The 26,851-nt window shown below is 44.0% G+C and overlaps 1 protein-coding gene across 5 annotated transcripts in view; it reads right to left on the bottom strand.

The window, feature by feature from the left end:
• The window catches only part of GRIP2 (glutamate receptor interacting protein 2), a 371,385-nt gene that overhangs the window by 44,665 nt on the left and 299,869 nt on the right, over nucleotides 1-26,851 (bottom strand). For all 5 annotated transcript variants that reach the window (XM_053378049.1, XM_053378050.1, XM_053378053.1 and 2 more), the window contains exons 2-9: nucleotides 23,761-23,841; nucleotides 22,159-22,294; nucleotides 21,600-21,745; nucleotides 20,179-20,265; nucleotides 19,596-19,671; nucleotides 17,658-17,803; nucleotides 3,363-3,510; nucleotides 990-1,159 (exon numbers count right to left, since the gene is read on the bottom strand). In XM_053378049.1, the coding sequence (XP_053234024.1) occupies nucleotides 990-1,159; nucleotides 3,363-3,510; nucleotides 17,658-17,803; nucleotides 19,596-19,671; nucleotides 20,179-20,265; nucleotides 21,600-21,745; nucleotides 22,159-22,294; nucleotides 23,761-23,841 (990 nt within the window). The remainder of the gene's footprint in view (nucleotides 1-989; nucleotides 1,160-3,362; nucleotides 3,511-17,657; nucleotides 17,804-19,595; nucleotides 19,672-20,178; nucleotides 20,266-21,599; nucleotides 21,746-22,158; nucleotides 22,295-23,760; nucleotides 23,842-26,851) is intronic.

Below are 26,851 nucleotides of genomic sequence, written 5' to 3' on the forward strand. Positions count from 1 at the left end.
GTTGCCACCCACACTTTCTTTAAGTAATTTTCAAAAAGTTGCCTGCTGAATTAATCTAAGCATCTTTTCAGGGAAACTTTTTTAAAAGATATATGAATTAAGTGATTTATCATTTAAAGTTGTAGCCCTGGTTTAATTCATAATGCAGCTTCACCCATGATGGTAGTGACATTCAGCGGGTACCTTCTGTGCCATCTTTTAAATGTTTGCTGAAAAGAGGCAGGCAGTTAAGAGTACAGCCCCTACAATGGTTTATTAATATTTGTTGTTAATTTCTTTTAGCTTTTAACTTGTTTTTTTAAAAGAAATTTATGACTTTATTGTTTGGCTTTATGTTTTTAAACCACTGTGATTTATTTTTATGATACAGTGTGTTATATAAATAAATATCTCACTGTATAAGAACACACAGGACATAAACCTGTCTTTGGTTTAGCCATCAGCCTTGGTTAGAACAGTGTTTCTCTACTGAAAGGTCAATATTAGCACATCTCTCATTTTACATCTGCCAGATATATATTTACCTGCCTGTTTGACTAAATGAATATGAGTTCGTGAAAACGGTCTTTAAATAACAACTATTGTGTTGGATTCAGAGTCATTCATGCTTGTAGACAGATTAAATCTGGATCCAGCTGATTGGGTATGAATATTTTTTTGAAGATCCACGATCCAATGAAAGGTCAGGTTTCAATCACCTCTTACCTGCTTTTAGCATCCTTACCCAATTTTTTTATTTAGAAGATTTATAAAGTGCTTAAGAAAGAAAATCCCTAGGTAGTGTACAAATAAAACTGCCTATAAAACAGTTAAACCCATAAAAATGCACAATATATTATGTTTCTATGAGATCACAATGCCAACCAAGGAACTCTTCACAACCTAACAGATATTCTGCAAAGGCCAGACGGACACAGTTTGGCTATTACATGCCAGTTCCCAGAGGAAGCAGTGTTGTGTCATATCTTACAATCAATCTTGGCACACACCCGTGTCTGGAGGCTTGAGGGGGAGTCTACTCTGGTGTGCAGGTAGTATCTCCAACTTGACGTTTTCTGACGTTGCAGCTAGCAGTTGGGTAGCCTCCAGCAAGGAGCAATGTTCAGTGCTGGTGCCATCGATGGAAAGGATGTGATCGCCAACATGCAAGGCCCCACACCTGCAGGAGAAGACACAGAGCAAAACAAACAGAGGAGTCACTTGTGGTCACCACCACAACAATTCACAACCTAACTGATTCACGCAAACACACACGCCTCACCCAAGCCCTGTTTGCTTCCTGCAATGTTCTCTGTTGGGATTTAGCTGAAGTCAAAATTTAGAATGCCAGGGGTCCAGCCTTGGATCCATCTGGTTGGACACACATGAAAGCACAGAGATTTCATCCAAAAGGCTATCAAGATGGTTTGGCTGCGAAATGAAGTTACCCTTCACTATGAACTGAAGCGAAAACATTCATGTGTCAAACAGAGTCTGAGAATTATCTTTAAGTATCCTAGGGTCTTTTCCAGCCAATAAATAACCTAAACTTTCTCCTTATTTGCTTTTATTCTTTGCCATTTGGCACTTTAAAAAAGAGTTTGAGTGATCAGGGCAGGCAAGTTCCAGCATAGGAGATAGGGACCTTTACAGCCTTTCAGAAGGAATGTTTTGGAAAACAAAATGTTTGTGAAATGACACACGCTGGTACTAGATAGTGTTTAACATTTTGTTGCCTAAAAGGGCTATAGAGGAGCATTCCCAGGCTGCGGGGGTTGTATACACACACAACCACATTTCAATAAGCATTCAAAATAGCAAAAGGGGTGGTAGCTGGGTGGCTGGGGGAAATGGTATTTCTCACCAAAAGGTTGGGGGAAAGGTAAAGAAGTGTGAAGCACTGGGGAAACAAATTCCCCACTAAAATACTTTGAGACAAGACCTCTGAAACATGAACAACAAATGATGTGTTTATTTATGCCACACAAAACAAAAACACACCTGTAAAGGGCCAAATAAAGTGTACAAGAAGACATACTTAATGGCAGCTCAGTCTTTGCCAGAAAGCCACTGTTCCATGCATCAACTGGGATCTCAAACAGAAACTCCCAATTTTTTTTTTGAGTTATGCTCATAGAGACACATTCACCAGGGCCTATTCAGTCTCCAACAAATTGAATTTGGTTATCTTTAACAAGATGGTATGGTGAATTCACTTGCAACAGCATTGTCACATGCTTCTGTTGGCCCTTGTGTCTTACACTGCTGGCCTTATATCAATTTATAGAGCAGTAGCTGTGTCAGTCAGTTGCAGCAAAAAAGAAAGAAAGTGTTCTTTCAAGGTGGAACTGCTGAAAACCACTGCTATAGAAGAGAGAAAGATGAAAGAGTCCTTTGGCATAAGTTTCCATGGACTACAGTCAACTTCATGCTTCTGATTAAGGGCTATCCTGAGTTAAAGTGTGTACACACTCATGGGTTTTGGGTTTTTTTTGAGCAAGTGGGAGTGTCAACAATGAGGTCAGATGGTGCTTTTGGGGGGGGTGTTACGCAGGGGTATGCATACCCCTAAACATTTTGTGAATCTAAGTTTGGCCTCATTGAGGGGCAGTATTTCAATATGAGTAGGAAAATGAGAGTACGTCTAAACTTTTTTTAAGAAAAAAAAGCACTGAGGTCAGAGAAAAATAAAATGCAGGGGCTGTTTGCCTTTAAGGTACCAAAAGACTCTCTCTGACTTCCGTCAGTGGTTTGCAAATATTCGGTCTTGAAATGAGGGGCATATACACAGGATATTCGCCTGGGTCTGCTGGGCCTTGCCATTGTCCTATGTTACCTGAGTAAGCATTCTAGACCACTGGTCTTCAACTGATGGGTTGGGAGCCACTACCAAGTTGCAGCCTAACCTCAGGTGCACTGTCCACCACATAAATATATGGCTTAAAAAAACATGAGGTGGGTCCCCAAGGACTTGTTTAGGCTAAAAGGTGAGTCCCAAAACTGAAAGGGTCGAAAACTAGTGCCCTAAATCACACCCCTGTGTCTGCACATAGCGTTAGAAAATTGGTACTCTGGTCTTTCAGAGAAACCTGCCTATCCAGATTCATCCCATCCAGAAATCCATGGTTCTCCAGGATACAGTTTGAAAACCCTGCCCCTATGTTGTTGAGCACCCCAGCTCCATTGATTATACTGGATATTCCTTATTTATGGCACATAGTACCCCTTATATTGATGCATTTTTTAAATACCACCCTACCCCACTCACTCACCCACCCCACTCCGCTGCCCCATTAGTTTCAAGGGATGGAAAGATTTAAAGTATGAGGAAAGGGGAAACAAAGTAGACATGGGAGAAGACCCCACAGAGTTTGGCTTTGTACCTGTCTACCACACTGGCTGGCTTGATCTTGTCAATGACTATGACCTGCTTATTCCGATGGGTGTTTGTTGCTAGTGTGATTCCTAGTGCAGAGCCGGGAGTCTTTGCAATTTCCACTAGCAAAGGACCCGAAGCATTGGCTACTGTATCTATAAAACAAACAAACAAAAAACACATTTCAAGTTGCTTCTGCTCAAGTCGTCCCAACGAGGACACTGGCCAGGCTACAAAGTGCAGTGTCCCCCTCCACCCCTCCGTCTTTGCCATCGTCCTTTCCTGACGGCTTGAGGTCAACAGTGAAAAGACAACGTCTGCTGAGAATGGGATGGAGCAGTGCAGAGAGGCTTAAGGTAACAGGGAGCAGAAACCAGCAGCTGAACAAACTGCAGGGGAGGTGCTGTAGAGCAGCTGGAGCAAGCAGGGTTCAGGGCCAAGGGATTAGCCAGATGCTAGGACCATGGATAGCTCCAGGACAGATCAACTGCTAGAGTTAAACTGAGCCTTTATTATTTTGGTGTATTGCTCAGAAGTCTGAACCAAGTCTTGCCCCTCCTTGGTAGATTTTTTGCTTCTTATTTATTTATTTTTAAAAAAGACATGTGGGGTTTGGGGAGTCATGCTCTGGCCTGGAATCCAGTATTTCTTTGGCAACCTGTGGCTTCTTGACATCTCAGGCAAGAAGGACTGAGGTGAACATGGCACCCTCAAGAGTTGGTGGGGTTGTTCCTCAGGAGCATCAGCTCCTGCTCAGTAGTCTGGACTGCTTGTCCACACGTCTTTGTAAGAAAGACTCATAGACTGGATTGCAGGTTCACCAAGGCTACAGGGATTTCAGAACAGCATTTCTTCCATGTTGCTATATCTAGATATGTACTGGGAGCCAGTTATAACATCCACTAGGGTGTGCAAACAGCTTTGCATGGGGGACGAATTACAAGGTCAAGTCAGGTGCTTTCTCACATCCCCAAGTCAATGTGTGATGTCAATCTCCCCCCCCCCCCGCCATCAGTTCAAGGCCCCCGAAAGCCTTGTGTCACTTTGTTTCTATGTTTTTCTATCTCTTATAGCTTCAGGTTTTCCTATAGCTCTTTATTTCTCTATTTCACTACTTCACTGTCAGGGAACTGCCATCAGAACTAGAGGAGGAGGCGAGGCTCCACAGCGATGCTGGAGAGGGGCCAAGCAGGGAGAGAGGCAGGTCTCCGGTTGGGGAAGAAAATCAGCGCAACACCAGGGATAGAGGGGGGCCAATGGGGGAAGCAGAGAGCAGGCTCCGGGACTCTTCACTGGACACCAGCGGGGAGAGCACAGGTCCTCCGCTACCCACGCCCTCCCTGCGCAGAAGACTTCCGCGCAGGGAGAGTAGGAGGAGACTGGGCGTCAAACAACTTTTATGTTGGAAAAGGTTTAAGAAACGCCCACTGACGGATTCTGCCAGTGACTGAACAGCCACGGAGTGGATGGCTGTCCAGCGAGAAATGGTTTAACCAGCCAACCTAGCCCAGAGCGGTGGCAACTTACGCACAAGCAACCCCTAAAGCCATTACATTCACCTATTATGCAAGTAGAAACAAGAACATCTAATTCATTCAGATCACATTCCTAAATGAAGGCTATAGGAAAACATATTTTTAAAGCCCCACATTATGAGATTAAGTATTGAGACTGAAGCTGTAAATACAAACATAATTCTCTTCTCTTTGTAAATTGTAATCTTGGCATTTCCTGTTTAGATTGGTTTCAAATGATCTAATTAAGTATTACTTAAGCTAAAGCTGAACAGCTAGAAAGATAGCATCAGACTAAGCTCTGCAAGACTTTAGATCTGAGCTTTCCAGCTGCTCAAATTTAGTAAAGTTAGCTTACACTGGCATGCAAATGAGCTTCAAAGTTTGCAGAAAGTAATTGTTGCTTTGACCTAGTAAGTGCAACTCAGCTCTTTGGCAATTAACTCTATTCCACAAGACAACAGATAGGAAAGGAAAACTTTCATTCAGAATTCAAGAAAGCTCCAGCTTCTTTGGGCCAAGGGGCACATTTGCAAATCTAAAAAAACAACAACTATTGTGAGCAGAAAAAATAAAACTGTGATCCCACTGTTCTGCAAAATTATTACTGTTCAATTTATGTGCTTGAAACTGTATGTCATTGCCAACCTTTTACCACCTTAGGTGGGAACTTATTCAATAAGTGCATGTTTAGAAATCAAAGGACAGATGACTTGGCACACATCAGTATCCAATACCTTTCAATAATACAGGAAATTGCATTTTTTTAAACATGAAGGTAGTTAGGGGGCAGATAAAGGAACACCCCCAAGACAGGAAATACATATCAGCCTAGAAACATAAAACCTCTTCCCCTCAAGGCAGGAGAAACTCATCACAAAGCAGTAGTATTCATTAAAAAGATAAAAAATGAATGAATCACCACATAGCCTGCAATCAGGAAGTTCAGAGCACCTCAGATACACAGAGGCCAGCAAGTGCTATATTCAAAGGAAAAGCTGATGGAATCAATTCAAGGAAATCCTGCAGTCCCTTCTTTGCTTCTTGATGAGTCAGAGCAAGGCTTTTCACTCCCACACCACCATGCCTATTTCCTTTCCATTCTGATAAAATGCTGGTATATACAGACTTTGTTCATCAAGGACAGCCGGTCCCTGTTTTTTGGTACACCCCCCCCAGATGCTTTGTGAAAATGTTTGCAGTGAGAGTTGCTAGCATTGCCCTTCCTCAGGGTCCAGCTGCTTCCCTTCATGGGTTATAAGAGTTAAACCTCACCTGAGTGACTTCTATCATTAGGGCACATATCCATGTAAATGCACGCGTGGGAAACCTCAGGCACCATGCAGTGCCCACAGCCTGGCATTTCGTCACACTGCAGCTATGTTTTGAACCGTTTTGTCGATGACATATTGCCTGCCAACAATGTTTTGTAAGTTATTATTGTTTAACCAAAAGAGCAAACTATTCAGTCAGGTGATTGTAGAAGAAATGAGTACAGGAGACAGGAGATACAGCACAGCTTTCGCCAGCCACTGCGCAGCAACGAGTACGTAGGAGTTCAGAAAGTGATCCTTGACATTGGAATTAGGGTGTTAAAAGTCTGTGCCCATTTGCAGGGTGTGCTGCACCTGTTAGATTCAGAGCTCCATCGGTCCCTACGTCCCAGCCAGGGATGGAGAACTTCATTCCACCACATTTCCTTCTGCACACACGCCAGTTGTAGGCTGGGCCAGAGACAACATGGGCAGAGCAAAGAAGGAAAGCATGGCCTTTGCACAGTAGGCTTGTTTCTACTCACACTCCCCACTCTGTATCCTCTATCAAGGTGAGCAGGAGGCATTATCAGAGTTCAATGACATTTTCCAGTCAGGTTAAAAAAGACCTCCAGGAGGGGGCAAAGCAGGACCAGTAAGGGGTGCAGCTTGGGGAGAATACAGAGGGCCAGATTAGAGATGCCTGAAGGGCCGCATTTGGCCCCCAGGCCTGAGGTCCTCCATCCCTGGGCTAATGCGTCTCAAAACTACATCCTACATCAGGGGTGGCCAACTCCCAAGAGACTGTGATCTACTCACAGAATTAAAAACTGGCAGTGATCTACCTCCTTTTCTGAGCTTTTTTTAAGGAAGGGAAGCCCCATTTTTTAGGGGTGCAGGGGAAAGTTGTTGAACTTTTCTTAGGGAGAAGGAAAGCCCCGGGTTTTGAGAAAGATCAAGGGAGAAAGGGGAACAGCCACTCACCAACAGATTGCTGGGGAAACAAACAACCTCGCAGAGTAAACTCTGTCTTCCGTTTCGCAGATTGTGCAACAATGCAGAGCAGAGTGAGGGGGTGGGGGCAAATTATATTTTACCAACGCTAAGGAAAGGGACCCAGTCATCGACCATGATCTACCAAAACCTCCCAGGGATCTACTAGTAGATTGCGATCGACCTGTTGGACATCCCTGTCCTACATACTAACAGGCGCCCTTTACTTTGTCTCATGTTCCAGGTTCCATGTCATATGGATCAGTGAGTACATATACAAAATATACAGAGCTTAGAGCATGGTAACTACTGCTCATTAGGCACAATTTTGCTGTGTACCATACAAATATAGTTCAAAAGGCATAAGATGCATCTATGTTGCTTCTGTAATACGGATTCAGAGTTTATTACGGGGGCGGAGGGGAGGGGAAATGGCAGCCATGCAGTTAAGGTGTTATTCATGACAACTACAGAGCTAAGCTAGCTTTTTAATAATTAGCAAAACGAACAAAAAAACCCCCAACCTCATCCGTATATCAGACAAGCATTGCATGGTCAGGCCCTGCTGCCTCTTCTAGGGGCCTTCCCAGAATATTGTCTTGAGCAATAAAGGCACAGCTGGTGCTCAGCTGTTTTCAGGGGATCCAGGCAACTTCCCCACCACAATGTTGGCACTGCAGGAAAGCCACATTTTCTCATCACCCAAAACCTGCATATTTTTGGCTGTTGAGAACGTGGCATTCTCCCCCTGCCTCCAGCACTTCAATCACGGTTGTGAATGACACGGGGACATGTGTGCCATGGGCCCCTATTGTCTACGGTCTGCAATGCAGTAAAGTGCCATTGTGCTTATGTCCTGCTTGTAGGCTTTTCATAGGCATCTGGTTGGCCATTATGAAAACAGATTGGGGGATTAGGAAGGTCTTTAGACTGATCCAGGAGGGCTTGAATTAAGTTCTTCATGCGACCTCCCTCCCCTTTTGCATTGGTTCACTGTTTTGTGAATTTCCTTTGGCTTCCCTACCATTCTTCCAATGCTTTGAATGAATTTTGTAGTTCCCCACTCTGACGTTTCAGCACTTACTTCTGCTGTTTAATAATAATAAAAAATGCAAATACCAGCCCTGCAGGGGGGCTATAATCTCCTTCCAGACTGCAACCCTACTTAATTCACTGCAAGATCTTCCACCACTAGCACCCAACCCAAAGCAATCACTGGTGTGACTGTAAACAAGTATGGAGGGGTTTTTATTGGTTGCCTGGAAAGGCCCCAAATTTATTTAAAATGCTGCAAGCTGTCTTGTTTAAAAGATGCCGGATAAATAAAAACAGCACCAATTCAAGTCTCATTTTAAAATTTCAGCTTGCACTGAAAAGCTAAGAGGGAACTAAAAAAAGAAAAGTGTTAGCTCCAGGGAGGAATATAGAAAGATATGCAACAAACCTAAAGGCGTCAGATGCTTTCATTTCCCCCAGCCAGAAGATCCAGACTGATTGGCAACGTTTGCGTTAGCAACATTGCCAAGAGCCAGGAGTATCAGACACCACATGCTGCTGACATCAGGTAAAGTGAACAGGCGGCTATTCTTCCTCTGGCTCTGACTCTCATGTGCAATGCTGAGCAGAGATCACCCATCCAAATGGGGGCAGAACTCAGTGAGGGCAGAACCAGGTGCCATCGAGCTGCTGCTCTTCTCCATGTCTTTTTCTCCTGCTAACGTCTAGTATAGTTTAGGGAAAGGTCTATCGCTTAGAAGGGAGCAGATGCTTCCCATGCAGGAGGCCCAGAGCTCTATCTTTAGCATTTCTGGTTTATTCAGGACTGGAAAACACGTCTGCCTGAGACCTCTGAGAGCTATTGACAGTCAGAGTAGAGGAACCAATCGCCAGAATCAGGCTACAATAACGCTGTTTACTTCCTGCCTGCTCCCCCAGCACAGCCTCACACAATCAGCTGTCAGCACCAGGGCAGTGTCGAGCACAAGGCAATGGCATCACACACTGTATTGTATTAGGGGAGAGGCCATCAGAAGTCAGACATAATGGGAAACCGTGAGTTGCCACTATGTGACCAAGCAAAAATGAGCCAGGGCTAAACCACAGTTTCATATCCTGGTTTGTTCCCTAAGTAGAGGTTGAATGAATTCCCTGAGTTTGGATGTCATGGGGAACTGTGGTTTGTATTAACACCTCACAGGAGAAGGAGAAGAAGAAAGGAGAGAGCTGGCTGTGCGAGCATAAGGCTTGCCATGAAGCTTGCCATGGCTCATTCCCAGTGAAGGAAACCACGGTTAACTGTGATGTCCGAATGAGGTCACAGAATGGGGTAAGTTCTGTGCCAGGTTTAAATATAGAGTTCTGAACTTACAGAAGACACATCTCTGACTTGGCTCAAATTAGGGTCCAGGCAGCAGAAGCAAGGTGTATTGTCAGTACTATTTTGAAATTGTTGTTGTTGTTTTAAAGGCAAATTGAGTTAAGTCTGTATCAGTTTGCTTATTTGGGGTGAGGAAGGTGGAGCAATGGTGTTAGGGCAGGGACTTCAAGATCTACTGGCAGTACATAAATCCATCAGTGCGGACAGGCCAGTGGGAAGTAACAGACTCTAAATAGACCCCATGAACTCTTAAATGGTGCATTCCAACACAGGAACACTGGAAGGAAGCAGGAGAAGCCACAGCTAAGCAACATCATATTAACATATTGTCCACGCAATTCTTACTGAAAAGCTTCAGCCAACTGTTTTCAGGCACAGTGGTCTGCTTAAATATGGCACTGTGAAGGATCAAGAGCTTGACATCTCTTACTGCTGAGCTAAGGGCAGAGATGTACAGCTAACCCCCCCCCAACTGTCCACCCCACCATAGCAGCAGCTTTTATAATTCATGTAGAAATAATCAATAAAAGGAAGCTAGCCCTGAAAGGGTAATAATATCTTGCACGATTGTATTGACTACACCGTAAGAATTGCAAAATGCTTTACAAGCAATGAATTTGGCCTCTCAGCACCATTAGGAAGGGTAGGGGTCTGCCTGCAAATTACAAACAGGAAAAGCAGCAGATGAACAGTTGCAGCAGAAACATACTAGGAGCGGAAAAAGAGGGTCAAAGGAAGATCAAACCACTCTGACAGAAATATACTTTGCCCCTAAAGGTCACCCAGCTTTCAACAAGAAGAAGAATGGGGAGCTGGGAAAAGAGATCTGTTTAACGTTTCTCCAGTATCAATCATTTCCCCATGGCCTCGTGATGGACTGCTGTGATGTAGTTTTGCACACGCACAACCCCACTCCCAAGCAAAGACTCTGAGAAGTGTATTTGTTGTGCTTTATTAAAGATGCTTAAAGCTCTGCAGGAAGACGCAACAAACAAGTGCATGTTTGGAATTGGCATGGAGAATGGAGGGCATACCGGTCCAGGTCCCTTATCTCTGGTCTTGGGCAACACCACTTGACATGAACCTTGTCACCTAGGTGAGATTCTCATTGCCAACTCAGCTTGAAGGTTAGCTGAGGGAGGGGAGTCCTGCTGTGTGACATTCAGCAGGACTATTTCTGCAGGTCCCCAAAACAGACAGGGCATTCCCTTTAGCTGGACAAGCAGTTCAGACACCCCTCACATATATCCAATTCAGTCTCTGGAGATCTAATGTGAAAGCAATGAATCTCTGATTGTCCGCTGGTGTGTTAAAGGGCTCCTCTGAACTTCCCTTTGTGCTGCATGTGCAGGCAGTTTTGGGATTTGGAGTTCCGTGCCCAAATGGTGGTTGTTTTTTGTTTCTTCTGGCACTTTCCCAAGGAAAACCCACATTTTACCGCCAAATCAAAGCAAACAATAGGAGGATATCCCTCCTATGCCCAACCTGTTTATTATGTAAAATAATAAAGTTCCCTTGGAAAGGATACTACAAACTTCCGCATCCTTCATGTTTGATTCTGTTGCTCCACCAAACAACTTAAGACAACAAGCTGCCATTCCTCCCCGTGCTTCTCTAAAGGCCAAGGTAGACATGACAGCGCTAAATCCTACTGCAATCATGTGGGAAGTGAGGTGGGAAAGGAAGAGAGAACGCAGCCTACCTAAGGAAAAAGTAGGGGCACCCAGCTGAGAGGAGATAAATCCTTCTTGGCTTTTCTTCCCTAAAGCCCTTTCATCACTGCACACTTATAATATTTATTGACATTTGTCTGCTACCCCAAAACATAAAGTTTCCTACTTTTCTCTCAGTCACCTCACTTCTTGTTTTGGAGCTCCAGCTAAAGCTGATGTTGACGTGGGTTGGAGGGCTCAGATTTCTGTGGGAGGATTCAGATTTCCATGCCTCTTCTGCGCCTTAGACAGGATCATGTAATGCCTCCATTACATGACCCTCGAAATTCACAAAACGAACCAATATTATACCAGATGCATGTGGTATGGGCAGAGGATACATATAAACACAGGAGATGCGCCATACAATCCATTGCAAGGTACAACCCAGTTGCTCAGCATAACTGATCACCCACTGCCAAAAATTAGGCTTCTGATGGAAGGACCAGATTCATGCAACATGACAGAGGGCATGTGAAGTATGGCATGCACACCTTTTCATGGGGCAACAACATCCCTGCCCATCAATGCCTCCTGGTGTGTACACAAACAGAAACAAATCTGACACCAATGAAGCTGTGCTGATGTTGAATAACTAGGAAATGCATTGGGAGAGGGAGGAACAACATCACTGTGCTCTAAGGCAGCAATGTGAACATGCCCCATTATTCCACCGCCACAAAACACTTTGGAGATCCTTGACAAATGGCAGCATTCTCCATTTGGGAAAATATCAACATGTAGCTTTCTCACTCAAGTATAGGAAGGATTACTTGGTTAGCTGAACATTTGTGTTCCCAGATCAAAGACACACCAGGAGCCGTCTCTCACTTTAATTCTCAAAGTAACGCTGGGAAGCTTTTCATTTCACCTTTTAATATATGGATTAGGAGCTATCAGTTGAGTGACTGGTTTAAAACTAAGTACTTAATTTGTGTCCACTGAGGGGTGGACACATAGGAGCTAGGAGAGAGAAGCAGGTATGCACCCTTCAGATATACTGGGAAAAGTCAAATGAAAAGGAAATTGGAACAAATCTGGGGTAAGAGTTCTGTTTTAAATTTGAAGGCTGTAAGCCTTCTTTGGTCCTTCTTCAAAGAGCTTTGCCAGCTATGGCACTAGCTCTGCAGATCAGAATCCCCCAAATTATCCATGAAATTTGTACAACCCAGAATTTCTAGTAGGGAAGAAAAAGTTTTCCTTCACGGGAAACCCTTTTTCTGTCCCGTTCAAAATATGTCAAGAGCTCTTGTGTTACGAACAAAAGCTTAGAAGCATGAGGCATCTAACCCCACCATCACCCCGGACAGAAAACTTCAGGAATAAAAGTGTCGCAATAAGGGAATACATGTTGGCAGATATAAAGAAGCAAGCAAACCCAAAGAAATATATGTGCCTACAAGGCAGAAAAGCAAGGAAATATTCACTCTGATGCGCTTTACTTCAATAAGCCAGCTCCTATCAGCATCACCCAACCATATGCAGTAAACATGAATTAGACCGATGTCTCGAAAGACTATTCTTATGTCAGTTGTTTGCAATCTGCAAAATATTTTTTTGCTCATTTCTGTCAATGCGTATTTGCTCTATATTCTGCAGTGCTTTTTTTTTCTTTTTCCAACTCCAGGTATCATTGAGGAGCTACTGCAAATCACATCTGAGTTTCAGTTGGAAAACTGGCAAGCAGAACGACTCTGGCCTTTGATGACCTGGTGGCCTCCAGATGCTTGGGACTACAAGTCCCAACTGCCCATGTCAGCATGGCTGTGTTGGCAGAGAATGATGGGAGGTGTAGTCCAAAACTGCCTGGAGGGCACCAGGAAGGTGAAGGAAGGTCAGCTTTAAATCACGGCCTCTTGGGTGGAGATGCATGTTCTACATTTTGATGTGAGACAACTGGAAGCAGAAATCCCAAGTTCAGAAGCCAGGCTGAATTGCCACACCTGTACTTTATTGATCTGCACTGTGGGGCTGGGGAGTTTCTCCCTTGTAGATACGAGATGAAGGTCTGCTGGACAGATTGGCAATTAAGAAGCCAAAGACAATGATGTGCTGCACAAACCACAATACGGGCTGGGTGCCAATTTGCATGTGCTTATTTATATGTACAGAGGCAAATTTAGAAACAATTTCTATAATTTAAAATAGAAACATGATACATCTCACCACAGTGTGGAAGGCTGTGACCTGCATGCCTGCTCAGTCTGCTATGCACGTAACCAACTGTCAATGGGCAAACTCCAGGTTCCTGCTCTCCCTTCCTTTGGCTCTTTATTTTTAAAGTGGACAACCCTTCAAATAGAGAACTGGGCTCTGTAAATTAGGACACATGGCCACTATATCAGGGCCTAAGGCGCAGACAAACAACTTATAATCTGAGTAATACTTGACTGCAGCACATCAGAACGTGTAAGTGGGAATGCATGATCAAATACTGCTCCACCACACATCAAGGAGAAGAGGTCTCACCTAGCCTTCTTTGTGACATGCTAGTTTTACATATATAGGATTTCCTACCCCCTCAAAGGAGGAACCAAGCAAAACATGGTCCTCTCCTGCTTACACCATGATGTGCTCCAGTCCAGTTTAACACACAGTGACCTAGATGTAGTGTGATGCTGTGTATTTTTTTCTGTGTGACCAGTTTTGAAAGCTCAAGAAAATAATGTTACAGTGGTACCTCGGGTTACGAACTTAATTCGTTCTGGAGGTCCGTTCTTAACCCAAAACTGTTCTTAACCTGAGGCACGCTTTAGCTAATGGGGCCTCCTGCTGCTGCTGCCACACGATTTCCGTTCTCATCCTGAGGTAATGTTCTCAACCTAAGATACTACTTCTGGGTTAGTGGAATTTGTAACCCCAAGTGTTTGTAACCCGAGGCACCACTGTACACACCTCCCCCAAAGCCTGCAGGCTTTTTAAAAAAACTGTTATGAGGTAGTACTTAATGTGATCAGAAAAGGTGCAGATGGGGAAATTAAATCTTTGTTCCTCAGCTGATTTATTGAGTAAAACCCCAAATTTGAAATTGATATGAGATTCCCTGCCTCTCAAAAGCAAATATCAGCTTCAGGAAAGTGTTTCCCACTCAGGACTGTAGTAGGGAAGAAAGGGTTAAGTTCCTTTATTTCAGGCCTGTGCAGGGAGCGGGGGGGGGGGGCAGCCGGGTACACTTGCCCCAGGCCTCAGAAAGCTGTCTGAGGGGGAGGGTGATCCACCAGGAGCCTGCCAGACATACACTGTCATGCCAAGAACCAGATTCCCACCCCGGGCCTCAGACAAGCTCTGCATGGGCCTGCTTTCTCCTGCCTTCTCTGATGATCAGAAATCTGCACATGAACTCAAGGACACGTAATCCGAGTTATCTGAGTTATCAATTGGCCCTTGATTTTGGTTAGAGCAGAGCTTCCCAAACTGTGTGTCGCGACACGTTAGTGTGTCCACTGCAGTTTGTAGGTGTGTTGTGTGAATGCTCCTCACACTCCTCTTGGGGCTGGAAAGGTGTTAGTTTAACCTCCGGCTGGATAGTAAAACTGAATTACTGTGATGCAAAGTGATGCAAAAAGGTGTGTCACCAGCATGAAAAGTATGGAAAGCTCTGGGTTAGAGTAATGCTGTTATCTCCATTAAAAGGTCAAAAATTGCTTAGTTCTGACCCCCCCTCCAAGTTTGGAATATATTGCATGACAAAATATCTAAAAGCTTCTCCAATAATTTTATATATATACACACACAATCTAGCTGCACATTGACAGTGTTCAATTTGGGGGGTGGGGAGCCGTTCCACAGTCCCTGGGCACAACTTGAAGCATTCTGAAATGCAGAATTTACTAAAACGAAACTATAACCGGGTACCATTCTCTCCCCTCCCTCCGCCCACCTTTCACTGCTCCAGAGCTTAAACAGGGTGATGTGGTTCCTTGGTTTATAATGAGAAGTGCAGGGGGAAAGGCTTTAAAAATAGGCAGTCCAGTCTGTTCCCCCCACCCCCGAGAGGCATTGCACTCTGCGACAGTTCACCGCGCTTCTGCAGCCAGCACAGCTTTGGACTCAGCAGTAACCCTTAAACCCATCATCTGCACATTCTGTTCCGTATTTTCTGGCATGAACTGCTCTAATTTGCCACACAGCAGCTACATGCCTCCTACACAAATTCCGTGAAATTCAAAGGCTTGAATAGATGCGGTGCCTAAAAAACACTTTGCATTGGGCTCCTGCATCTCCGGCAGAAGCAGTGACCTACAATACAAATCAAGCAGGGTTCCTCTTCTGCTCAGGCCAGGCCACCACTGCCTGTCTTCTACTCAGGGAGCAGCCACAAATAAGACAAATCTGCCTCTCTCATCGAGCATCAGCAAGGGGCTTTAGCTCTTTCTGGCTACTACATACACCAGGAAGAGATTAGGAACCACTGAAGTCGTGTCAGCGCAGGACTTTCTGGCACAAGTTCAGTCCCCAACCCAGCAGAATGAGCAGGAGGAGGAAGCCACCCCGTCAGCTAACATTGCCACGTTTTGAAGTAATGCAGATCTAAAGAGGGTAAGATTATTAAGTTCAGAGTCTAAAATTTACTGTAACTTCATCACAGCTAGATTCAGTTTTTAGTTTTTGACGTCCAGCTCTGAAGCCAGAGAGGCGAACACTGAGGGTCTTTTGAACATATGTGTTCTAGCATTAGGAAAACCAGGAGAAGAGAAAACATACAGGCTGTGCAGGATGGGAAACAGGGTCCATAAGGGGCTAGCAGCAGGTTTAAGTTCAGGCAAGTCTCAAGCACCCCATCGATTTTAGTAGGCACTAGTTTATATTCTTGTCTTTGAACAATTTTGCCAGAGAGAGGGGAACACATCCTTTCGTAAGGACACCATAAAATCCCTTGTTTATGCTTCCTCCTATAGCCAATTTCTGCATATTCTCTACTCCCATATTTCTCCTTTGCTAACAAGATAAGCGGCAGATGACTATAGATAACGATTTATAAATGAATGTTTCAATTATATTGTTCGGTCTGTGAATACAAAGCATGAGAACACAAAGCACTTTCCTTTTTCTTCTTCTTTGAACATAGATGGAAGAATGTGATCTGAATGAAGGCATATATTAAAACCTAGAAACAAATATTTTCTTGCATTTACTGGCATTTCGGGTGATTTAAGGATATGGGGACAGGAGACTAGATCTTCCTGTCTGGAATATTCACCTGGCAGGTTATCTGCTCTCCTTTACCCCGCAATAGTTTAATGTTCATGTGCCAAAGAGCATAATTTTCTATTTTTCAAGTCATTTTTTACTTTATTTGGGACCTTTATGCATTGGGCACTGCGTTTCCCTCAGGTATTTAGTCGGCCACTGTGAGAACAGGATGCTGGACTAAATCATTGCCCTGATCCAGCAAGCTTGGCTTATCTTCTCTTTGTTCAGCTGAGTCACCTGCCCCTAACATACAATGTAAGGCTTAATAGGTTTAAATTTCTGGGGGAAATTTACACTCTCTGCTATACAGTAAACATCAAGCCATGTTTCATAATGACATCAGGGTTCATTCCATCAGAGCCAATCTTTCTGTGTCTATAACCACCTCCAAGTCTATATGTCTTCTGCAAAACACCCCACAGCTTTCCTAGAGAAGACAATCCATTGTTTCGCTGCTCTTTCTCAGTAGTAACTGTAACATTTGCAGCAAAGTACTTGTCTGCAAAGGGACGCGGGTGGCGCTGTGGGTAAAAGCCTCAGCGCCTAGGGCTTGCCGATCGAAAGGTCGGCGGTTCGAATCCCCACGGCGAGGTGCGCTCCCGCTGTTCGGTACCAGCGCCTGCCAACCTAGCAGTTCGAAAGCACCCCCGGGATAAATAGGGACCGCTTACTAGCGGGAAGGTAAACGGCGTTTCCGTGTGCGGCTCTGGCTCGCCAGAGCAGCGATGTCATGCTGGCCACGTGACCCGGAAGTGTCTCCGGACAGCGCTAGCCCCCGGCCTCTTGAGTAAGATGGGCGCACAACCCCAGAGTCTGTCAAGACTGGCCCGTACGGGCAGGGGTACCTTTACCTTACCTTACTTGTCTGCAACTCCATCATTTTGTATTAATTTGTGATGTTGATAACGATCAGCTAACTTGTCTCAGCCTATGCACTTATTGCTTAAGAAAACTGGTGCACGAAATTTGGGAAGCAGAACTTGGGAATGGTACTGAATGTCCCTTAGAAAGCATACCTAGTTTAAATTTACTGTATGCCTCCAGGAGCACACCTCCAAACTCAATTATCTATCCTAAGCTTGCTTTAAAAAACTACAAAGTTTTAGCCCATTCCTCTTGGCCGCTGTGGTAATTTTAAACTTTTACATTTTCACTACCTACAGATTCTGCACTAGGTGAGGAGAAAATGCAAATGAATTCCTCCCTCCCCATGGCCAAAGCCTGTGCGCCCCCCCCCCGAGGGAATCCAAAAGCCCTTACCCATTATGGTGACATCATACTCAATCTGGAAAAGTGCCTCTTGGTTGCACTGGCGAAGGATGTTCAATGCATCAGCGTGACTCACACTGTGAAGGGGAATCCCGTCAACACTCAGCAGCCTGTCCCCAATTTTCAGAGACCCTTCCCTGCAGGAAAATTGCACACAATTCTTAACACATCCAAAACCAGGACAGACAGACCCCCCAAATGAAGCATATAATAATAATAATAATAATAATAATAATAATAATAATAATAATAATAATAATTTATTTATACCCCGCCCTCCCCAGCCAAGGCAGGGCTCAGAGCGGCTTACAAGCAATAATAAAAACAAGATGAATGATTACAACTTAAAAACAAAAATAAAATACAACATTAAAATAATGGAACATTAAAATATTAAAATGTAGCCTCATCGCAGGAGGAGAAGGAAAAGAAAAAAGAAAGAGAGGCAGGGAGGGAATCAAATTGGCTCCAAGCCAAAGGCCAGGTGGAACAACTCTGTCTTACAGGCCCTGTGGAAAGAAATCAGATCCTGCAGGGCCCTGGTCTCATGAGGCAGGGCGTTCCACCAGGCCGGAGCCAGAGTTGAAAAGGCCCTGGCTCTGCTTGAAGCCAATCTAACTTCCTTAGGGCCTGGGACCACTAGGGTGTTGCTATTTATGGACCTTGAGGCTCTCCGTGGGGCATACCAGGAGAGGCGGTCCCGTAGGTACGAGGGTCCTAGGCCGTGAAGGGCTTTAAAGGTCAAAAGCAGCACCTTAAATCTGACCCTGTACTCCACCGGGAGCCAGTGCAGCTTGAAAAGCACTGGGTGAATATGCTCCCATGGCAGAGACCCCGTGAGGAGCCTCGCTGCAGCATTCTGTACCCGCTGGAGTTTCTGGGACAGCTTCAAGGGCAGCCCCGCGTAGAGCGAATTACAGTAGTCAAGCCTGGAGATGACCATCACATGGATCACTGTGGCCAGGATCTATGTGGACCAGAAAACCAGCTTTTCAAACAGCTTGTGTTTTTACTTTTATTGCACATCTGCCGGACAGAACAATCTTTCTTTGCTACCTCTAGTGCTTTGTATTATGTTGGATTTCATTCTTATGAGTCGCCCAGGGAGCATGTGTAATTGGGAAGCCGTTCAAATGTAGTAAGTGGGGAAGTCAGTTCATAACTAGCTTACCAAGACAAATATTTCTTTGGCCCCCTTTCCAGGTACACATAATGGCACAGATGTTGCTGCTTGAACAATTATCCCCATACTGGTCTCCAGCTGTTTTGGACCAAGGTAGAACACCATCCCATCAGATGTCAAGGAAATAAACAAGTATCTGGCTTCTAGAAGACATTCGAAGGCAGCCCTGTTTAGGGAAGTTTTTAATGTTTGATGTCTTCCTGTGTTTGTTGGAAGCCGCCCAGAGTAGCTGGGACAACCCAGTCAGATGGGCGGCATATAAATAAAATGTTGTTGTTGTTAGTAGTAGTAGTAGTAGTAGTAATTACTCCATCACCTGTAATCTAAAACAGTTGGAGGGCACCATATTGGTAAAGGCTGAGACAAGGGATCTTGCAACAATCTATCCACCATCTGCCTCAATTAGAGCATACATAACAGCTATTTTTAAAATCAGTTGCACAAATTAGTGGTAAGCATGGAAATCAGCATTTGAATTTGGCCTGAAACTATTTTCAGTCTCTTGAAACACTAGCTAGTAATCATTTGGGGAAAAGTTGAGAAAAAGAGACATGTAGAGAGTACGCCCAGATATCAAACTTAGATATACAGCTGGTATGCAGACCTACTAGGGCAGGCATAGGCAAACTCCGCCCTCCAGATGTTTTGGGACTACAACTCCCATCATCCCTGTACTAGGAGCTTCAGGTAGGTTGTCTGGCAAAACACCTATTTGTTTAAGCTCCGTTGCTAAATGTGAACATTACCTGTCTGCTGGACCACCTGGCCTAACATATGTCAGTACTAATGGCCTGGATTTGTGCCAATCTTCGTGGGCTCCTCCTGTAACAAATTTGCAAAAAACACACACAAATAAATGCTGCAATGCTGAGATAGGAAAAATCTGTACCACAGTAGAAGGCATGAACTCTTCTCCAGCCCAGCTATTAAAGGATTCAATCCAATGAGTCACTATGAGCATGGAAAGGCATCTGCTAATGGAAATGGAAATTTCCTTCCCTCTCCTCCCACTGCACACCCCCAAATCTGATCTGGGGGTTACCCCAACTTTCGCAAACAGATCTGAGGGGCTTTCAGAGGGGAGACATTCTGTTGCATTGAGCAGAAGTCATTCTGTGAACCATGTGACTTTGATGGATGCAACCCAAAGAACCTCTGAAATAAAGACGGAACCCCAAAACTGTATTTGTCAGCATTCTTCGAAGATTGTCCTGTATGATTATTAGCTTAGGATTTTGATTTATACAGAATAGCTGGCTTTATCCCCGCCCCCACTTTTACATGTCCCAACAATGTAGTTTTATCATCATTAACCAAAGAGAATCTGACCTCGTAGTACAAATCCAAAACTGTTGCCTTCTTTGTACAGGGTGACTTCAATGGTCTTTGGAATGATGCCTGCACTATTATCCGGGGCTAGAGATAGGGAAGAAAAGGAGTGAATTGACATCCTTAAACCTGCCATACTTTTTTTAAAGAAAAAATTCTTCATCCGATACGAAAATTTGCCTAATCACATTCATAAATCTTGCAATATGAGGGGCTTTTTTTTTTTTTTACTAATCTTTTTATTGATATTTTGGAAACGACATCAAACAATACAAAAAAGAAAAGAGACTGAAAAGAGGGGCTTTTGAAGCAGGTAACAAGAATGCTTGCATTAAGTATATGAAGCTATTAAACAGAATTAAAAATGTGGCTAAATCAAGATCCAATCTTCTAGACTGCCCTCAAGCTCTCTTAATGCATACATAATACTGTACTAAAGCAAACCATTGCCCTTTTCCTGGAAGCTTCAAATCTGATTGCACCTTTCAGAAGCTGGCAGTGGTTACTGGACTGTCAGGTATCTTAGGCAAAAAGCCTGCAGGCAACCCTAGATGACTATGTTCAAATCTTCACAGCTAAAAGAATAGTTTGATTATAAAGTAGAAAGCATGGTTAAAGTACAGGCAGTGACCATTTTGTGCACATTCAATTGACATATGACCACTGATGCGTGGGTCATTTTGGACCCAGAAGAGGGCAGAATGGGGTGGAATGGGATGGGGGACAGGAGGGCAGGCTTATGCATGCTCCGCTGGTGCACGCAGGGCCAGGAAGGTTGCCTGTATTGAACACTCCTAAAGGAAATGTGATGCTAGTCATACTTAAAACTGCTTTGAGGGGGCTTTGTTGTTGTTTTTTACTACCAAGCAGTATAAAAAAATTATTACCTAAATAAATAAAAAAATGCCACCTTGAGCTCCTTGGAGCAAAGATGGGCCATTAATGCAAAGAATGGTAATAATATCACCATCAAGAGCATATGCTTCAGTTTGTGAGTAAATAAGAATCTGATCGGTCATCTACTCAAATATCCATAGACAGTGGAATTGCGGCACCAGTTACAGGTGGAAACAGTTTGTTTTCTCCATCTGCTACTGCCTGTAAAATCTTGAGGATTGCTAAATGTTTACAAGCAACAGCATCCAGAATTCTGGATCCAACCTAGTCACTGGAAGTGATCCCGGTTTCATATCACTGGCATTTCCAGTTAAAAGAATTTCCTAGAACAAAGCTGGAAGGGACCTTTGCCTGAAATGTTACAGATAGCTGCTGCTGCCACCAGTCAATGGAGACTAACTGGAGCAAGATGGCTGAATGATCTGATGGTTGAAACCAATTTTTGTAGAAGAGGCAAGGAGGGGAGGGGAAGCCACCTACATCTTGAAACATTACAGTAGTAACTCCATCCAGGAGGTACTAACCCGCTGGTGGCAGCTCGTATTCTACCTCTAGCACCACCCTTTCCCCCACGTTCTTCAACAGGCTTATGATTTCGTCATGGCGAAGTTTCGTCAGGTTAATCCCATTCACTGACTTGATGTAGTCACCAACGTTTAGCTGGTCGCTCCTGCAATAAATGCAACAAAACATCTCAATTGCATCTTTCCAGCACCCTTTTTCATAATTTGCATGATCTGCAATTACATCCTTACTGGCTTATTAAACAGAGAGAACTACCTACATAATGAGGAATGTGAACTTAAACTCCATATGGAAAGTAACAGCAGATATTACTTGATAACCATGCACAAAAGCATTTTTCTTTATTTTTTAATAAGGAAGGTTCAGGGAAATGAGAAAAGGGTTTATAATATGCACCCACTGAATCATAACGAGTAAAGTTGTGTTAGGAGGTGAGGCTGAAAGAAGTTATTCTTTAGCTATCTAACATGCAAAAAGTGCTTTGAACGAATTGCTGGTCCCTGGTGATGCATGATCCCAAGACAATGAAATCTATCCTTGTTAATGTGATTGGTTTACCTTGCTGCCAGCCCTCCTGGTCTCAGGTTAGAAACTCTTGGTTTACCATCTTTATCTGTACCACCAGATATAGTTAAGCCAAGGGTGCTTCCTTCTTTTTTAATCAGTTCCACAATAGTGACTCCTCTGAATTCTTCTGTGGAGAAAATGTAGGAAGAGGTCCCTGGACATTGTTATGCTGCCCAGCACATCTCGTAAGTAAAACAGTGAAAAATACATTTCAGCATTTATAAACAACATCACAGACAATGGAGATGCTCAAAGTGCTTAATAACTCCCCCAATCCTTCCTACTTTATTTTTCCCAAGCTACCTATGTTTGGTGGGCTAGGTGAGTCTCTGCTAAGGGCTGCCCAACATCTTTGGCACACGTTTCCAAAAATAAGGTCGATAGTGTGCCAGGCTGTTTTTGTTTTGTTTTGTTTGAAGTCTTATTACTTGCTGTCTGTTTTAGAAGAGGAAAAGACTTGCTGTATATTAGTTCTTGTATAATGTTATGTGTCAATTTAAGTGCTCAGGATCCACTCCTCTCTCTTCTATGCATTTTCTGCTTTGGATTGCATTGATGACTCTGAACTTCTCCATGGTGCAAATGGGTGTAGGTGCCACAGTATCCACAGGTGACTGCAAATGGGCCTAAACCCAAGGACACTCAGTAATGGAAGAATGAAGAATATCACACCTGTGTCATTTAAATGATAATCTGACATTAATGCATGAATGAAGGCGAATAAGTGCTGCATAATGGTCCCCCTATAAATATTTATCACTCTCCAGCCTTGTAATGCATACGAGTAGAGCATGTTTTACAAGTCTTCACTATTACGGGCTCAAGCTGCTACAGAATATATTGCATCTCATGCGACTGATCAATCAAAACTGAAGGAACAATAAAAATGAGTAGTAGTTGGAATGTGGTCCTCAATAGCTTTTTTCTCCTCTTCCTCCCCACCTTCAACATTTTCTTCCATTTCCTCCTTTTGGCTTTGTAATTATGATTATGATTATTATTATTACAGGAATTACCAGAGCCTGATGCTGTCCCATCTCTTAACTATGGCTATGAGGTCAGGAGTGCTGCAGGGCTTGCATGCCTTTTCATCAGATGCAATTTCCCTCCTTTTAATTTTTGGAGCTAACCTTGGTGCAGCAACACATCTCTACTGCCATTGGTGCAGACCATGGTTTACTGCATCAGGAACTAGCATTTGCAGGCAGCTTCCAGGGCTCAAGTGCCCCCATTAGAGCTCAGCAACATTGATCCCTGTCCTAACATGCCCCCCCCCCAAGACACATGCATTTCTGGCAGCAGCAATTTTAATTTTCCATTATGACCCTGATGTAGTGTTGACACAGTGGGAAATATTTAAATTAAAACCTACGACTGCAGCTACCAGGTGAGCCCGTGGTCAGGAGCACCCACCCAACTTCTGCTGGGACGTGAGCACTGCACCAGTCCCTTCCAATAAGCAACCCACCTGCCAGAAAGTTAGCAAAGCGGGTCTACCACACCCAGCAAAGCACTTTTGGTGGTTACCAAACTAAGAATGAAACCTTACTGACCTCAAAAAGGTATACATGGCTAAATGAAAATGTCAGTTACCTGGTATACTTTGCCTTCTTGAAACCAGGGCTGTGTCCAGTCCACCTGAGTCTTTGCTCCCTTTCGAGTAAGGGCCATCATCTACCAAAACAAAAATCACAACAGACTGATGTGCAAATTATAAACAAGTGCTTCCTAACCTGTAGGTCACACCCCACGAGTGGTCTGCGGGCTTTATAAGCAAGCCCAAAATAATCATTGCTTTTAATTCTTAACTGGTATGACAAATATTTCTTACAACATTTTGTTTCGTTGACATTTTATAATGCTGTGCTGACACCAAGCATTTGAAAATCTTGAGTCTGACACATTTTAACACTTGCGAACTGCACGTTGCTGGCTGGCAGTGCCTGAGCATCACAGGTAAGTTTTAATAGTCACTCAGAACAACCCTTAGAGTTAAGCTAAGGGTGATTTCAATATTTGCTTACCCAACATTTAACTAAATAATTTTTTTAAAAAATTGTCCAGTAGCACCTTAGAGACCAACTAAGTTTGGTATATGCTTTCTGGGTATATGCTTTCATGTGCATGCACACTTATTCAGATACATACCAACATTTAACTATTACTTTTCTGCGAAAGAATCAGAGAAGTTTGAGTGATGTCACTGCTATCACAAAGTTGTCTCTCCATGCAAAACAACAACATCAGCTCACTGAATCCTCATGTAATAGGGCCCTCACAAATAAATGTTTGGAACTCTGGTTATCTGAATTTTGGCTTTGTAAACATCTTGCAAAGTCCTTTTATAACCTTTAGAATTAGTGTACATGTTACTGTGGCTGTAGAGATAGTGCTGAAAATGGCATTCCTTGGTGACTTCTCTACCACCCACCATAGCATTTAGAGGCTTCTTATAGTGTTTGGGGGATGAAGGTAGCGCTGTGGGTTAAACCACAGAGCCTTGCTCGGTCCCTGCTCCTGCCAACCTAGCAGTTCGAAAGCACGTTAAAGTGCAAGTAGATAAATAGGTACCGCTCTGGTGGGAAGGGAAACAGCATTTCCGTGCGCTGCTCTGGTTTGCCAGAAGCAGCATAGTCATGCTGGCCACATGATCCGGAAGCTGTATGCCGGCTCCCTTGGCCAATAAAGCGAGATGAGTGCAGCAACCCCAGAGTCGGCCACGACTGGGCCTAATGGTCAGGGGTCCCTTTACCTTTACCTTATATTGCTTTGGAGGCTGGCCTCACCATCTTGCAAGCAGCCTTACTCCTGCTCCATCCCCTTTGGCAATTGGTGGAAGAGTAAAGTGACTTACAATGTATCGAATCCAACAATGTCATTGTGTGCCACGTTTTCCCACACCTCTATCTGCTGTGGAGAGTTGGGGAAATCGTCACGGCAGATTTGAAGGATGCAGGGAGTGCACAGAGGAGAGGAAGGGGACGTTCCATTGCAGGAGTGTGCAGTGTGCATAAAGGTAAAGGTACCCCTGCCCGTACGGGCCAGTCGTGTCCGACTCTAGGGTTGTGCGCCCATCTCACTTAAGAGGCCGGGGGCCAGCGCTGTCCGGAGACACTTCCGGGTCACGTGGCCAGCATGACAAAGCTGCATCTGGCGAGCCAGCGCAGCACCTGGAACGCCGTTTACCTTCCCGCTGGTAAGCAGTCCCTATTTATCTACTTGCACCTGGGGGGTGCTTTCGAACTGCTAGGTTGGCAGGCGCTGGGACCGAGCAGCGGGAGCGCACCCCACCGCGGGGATTCGAACCGCCGACCTTTCGATCGGCAAGCCCTAGGCGCTGAGGCTTTTACCCACAGCGCCACCCGCGTCCCGTGCAGTGTGCATAAGGGCCACTTAATGTTGTGGCAGGGCAATGCTGTGAGGCATGTGGAAGACTGCTTTATACTTAAGACTAAACATGACCTCCCTACTTCAGTAGCACTTTTCCAGGACAGCAGTGATAAAAGGACAATCTGATTTATTTTTCATGAGATAACCCTTTAAGGGTGAAAGAACATCATTCCCATATGGCTTTAAGCATGCCATAATACTTGCACAGAAACTCATGGTCCCCAGAAATGGAATCATACATCAGGATACCAACAGAGCACTAAATCACTATACTTGAATCCAATCACCTGTTCCCTTGCATCCTTTTATTTCAAAGTCACCTCTCCTTGCTGCAACTTCAAAGTGGGGGTGGGGGTGGGGGTGGCGGCACAGAAACAGTATATAAAAGAGTATCAGCTTAAAATGCTAATGGTATAATTAAATATGGATTTCACTTCTTATGTGCATTTTCCCCCCAAGGAGATACTTATTTGCCAGGAAATAAGAACTCTCAAATCTCTTTTCCTCCCGCATTTACTGACTGTATCAAATCACAGAAACTTCAATACTGATAGAACGAAAACAGTTTTAAGGGAACCCAAGGGTACAATACTTGCAATGGATCTCACTGCAGCCTATAATTTACTGCACAGAAGGAGTTAACTCCCAGTGTCCCAAACCCATTCAGTCTCTAATAGGTACTTATCAAGTATCTGATCACTGCAGCACCCACTGGATATTCGGTTTGTACTGGAAAGTAAAAAATAAAATAAAAAATCAACTGGATCAGCTGCATAGTTGAGAGTGGTGGAATCGTACAGAAATACCTGTTTTAAATGCAACATGCTTGAGAAGCACTATTAAATTTCAGTCACTTTGCATACCATAACTGTGGAACCCATACTGGAGAACAGCTGCATGCGTCAAAGTTAAACCTAATTCATAGTACATTATTTCTCTTGGGGAGCTTAGGGAAAATGCTAATCTACCAATCTATATAATATAATCTATGGAATATAATCTATATATTCCATTGACCAGATGGATGCCATACACCAAAAGATGCCCCCCAATGAAATTTGGTAGCAATGTTTTTGTTTTTTAATGAAAAGTACGATCAAAACTAAAAAGCATCCTGTCTGCAATGTCTCTAAGATGGGGGCCTGCTTGACAATGTGTGTCAACTAACAACATAAAAAGAGCCATGCTCTTAGGGTTAAAGGCTCATGAGGCCAGAATCCTGTTTTCACTGCAGCCAACCCATCAGTAGCCTGCAAAGTAGGACCTGAGGACCTCTCCAGTTACAGTTCCCAGC

This window comes from Podarcis raffonei, chromosome 2 (genome assembly GCF_027172205.1).
Source record: "Podarcis raffonei isolate rPodRaf1 chromosome 2, rPodRaf1.pri, whole genome shotgun sequence".
NCBI classification, from domain to species: domain Eukaryota; kingdom Metazoa; phylum Chordata; class Lepidosauria; order Squamata; family Lacertidae; genus Podarcis; species Podarcis raffonei.